The sequence below is a fragment of the Etheostoma spectabile genome, chromosome 17 (genome assembly GCF_008692095.1).
Source record: "Etheostoma spectabile isolate EspeVRDwgs_2016 chromosome 17, UIUC_Espe_1.0, whole genome shotgun sequence".
Lineage (NCBI taxonomy): Eukaryota > Metazoa > Chordata > Actinopteri > Perciformes > Percidae > Etheostoma > Etheostoma spectabile.
Window position 1 is genome coordinate 23,145,650 of NC_045749.1, and position 1,510 is coordinate 23,147,159.

General features: G+C 43.6%; 2 protein-coding genes across 2 annotated transcripts in view; both read right to left on the minus strand.

The window, feature by feature from the left end:
• The window catches only part of LOC116705659 (manganese-dependent ADP-ribose/CDP-alcohol diphosphatase), a 20,812-nt gene that overhangs the window by 14,492 nt on the left and 4,810 nt on the right, over window positions 1-1,510 (minus strand). The gene's annotated exons all lie outside the window — the stretch shown is intronic.
• Window positions 1-1,510, minus strand: part of LOC116705506 (dual specificity mitogen-activated protein kinase kinase 2) — a 14,698-nt gene that overhangs the window by 13,145 nt on the left and 43 nt on the right. Inside the window, exon 2 of the mRNA XM_032541709.1 lies at window positions 1,325-1,484. Within this exon, the coding sequence (XP_032397600.1) occupies window positions 1,325-1,418 (94 nt within the window). The 5' untranslated portion in view covers window positions 1,419-1,484. The remainder of the gene's footprint in view (window positions 1-1,324; window positions 1,485-1,510) is intronic.

A 1,510-nucleotide genomic window follows, 5' to 3' on the forward strand; every position in this document is an offset into this window, starting at 1 on the left:
TCAAGATATCTATATGGTCCTTTTCAGATATCTTAAATTAAGTTTTGACTAGGAGAAAAGACGTTGTAGATATCTGTAACTGGAGTTAGGGATAGTCGTAATTTAATAGTAGATATCTATTTTCAAGCTATAGATATCTTGAAATAAATTTTTATTAGAGATATTGATAGATATCTAGATATAGACGTTGATAGAGGCATTTAAAAAAAAATTAATAATAATAAAGGAGGAGGACCTTCGTCATGTCAGGCAACCGTAATAACCACATCACCAACGTTTAAAACATGACGACTATAATAACAACTCAATAATAATAATAACAATAATAACAACAACAACTATAATAACATACAACTCCATCAAACTGGAATCTGTCTATGGCAGCCTTCCGGCCTTGGTGGGAACTGGACCGTTAGCAGCCTGCTGCCAGTAATCTCGGTAGGGGTTCAGTGAACGTATCTCTACGCAGCCACGCACGTGGGATTTCTGATTAGTGTCTAATGAGAATCATGTGAAACGGTGTGTCACCGCAGCAGATAAACTACTGACCTGCTAGCTGCTAGCTGCTAGCTGCTAGCAGCAGTGTAGCTTCAGGAGAGCACACAGAGCTGCTGCTAGCCAAACAAAGCTACAGCGTTAGCGGAAACCGACACGTGTAGCCTTCAAAATAAAGCGAATAGATTGAAACCCAGCTAACGACATTACACCGTTGTATTGCATTTAATGCAAGGTTTATAGCCTACCAAGTATTATTTGTATGACATGGATATTCATGGATGTCAACTATGACATGTAGTGTAATAATATAGTGACCGATTACTGACCAGTTTTTGTCAACAGCATTTAATAAAGAGAAATGATAAGTGGCCTACATGTTAGTCACTATTTAACCCTCTAAGTTACATTGTATGATAACAATAAAGCATCTGAAACGGACTTGATAACTTGATAGCACCAATCCAAAGTCTGAATATCACATGTGCATGAGCAGAACACAGCAAACATTGAACTTGTTCACATTTCACAGAAAGAGAGAGAAAAAGTATGATGGACAACAACGTTGATCGTCGTCTGAAACTTCCGACCGGAAGATTTTAATAATTCTGTCTCTCTTGACTTTATGGCTCTTTCTGCTTGTGGGAAGCGACTAGCTACCTGGTTCTACCCGGTCTATGGTCCTACCAGCTCCCTAGACCATCTCCCTAGTTCAGCTCCTTAAGACCAGCTCCCTAAGATCAGCTCGCTAGACCAGCTCCCTAGACCAGCTCCCTAGACCAGCTCCGGGGTGTTGTTGAGTGAATAGGTGCAGGCCGCCGTCCCCTACCTTGCATGCTGCTCTGGGTGTGCTGCTGCTGGTGGAAACTGTGCGACGTGGCTCCTAGGCTGGCGGAGCTGCTGTCGGGACCGGGAGTCGCCATTGTTGTGTGTGTGAGTGATTCCGGCAGCGGCGCCGCTCAGGCTGCAGCCAGGGTGAAAGTTGCCCCAGTCTGCCCCGTGTGTCTGCCCCGTG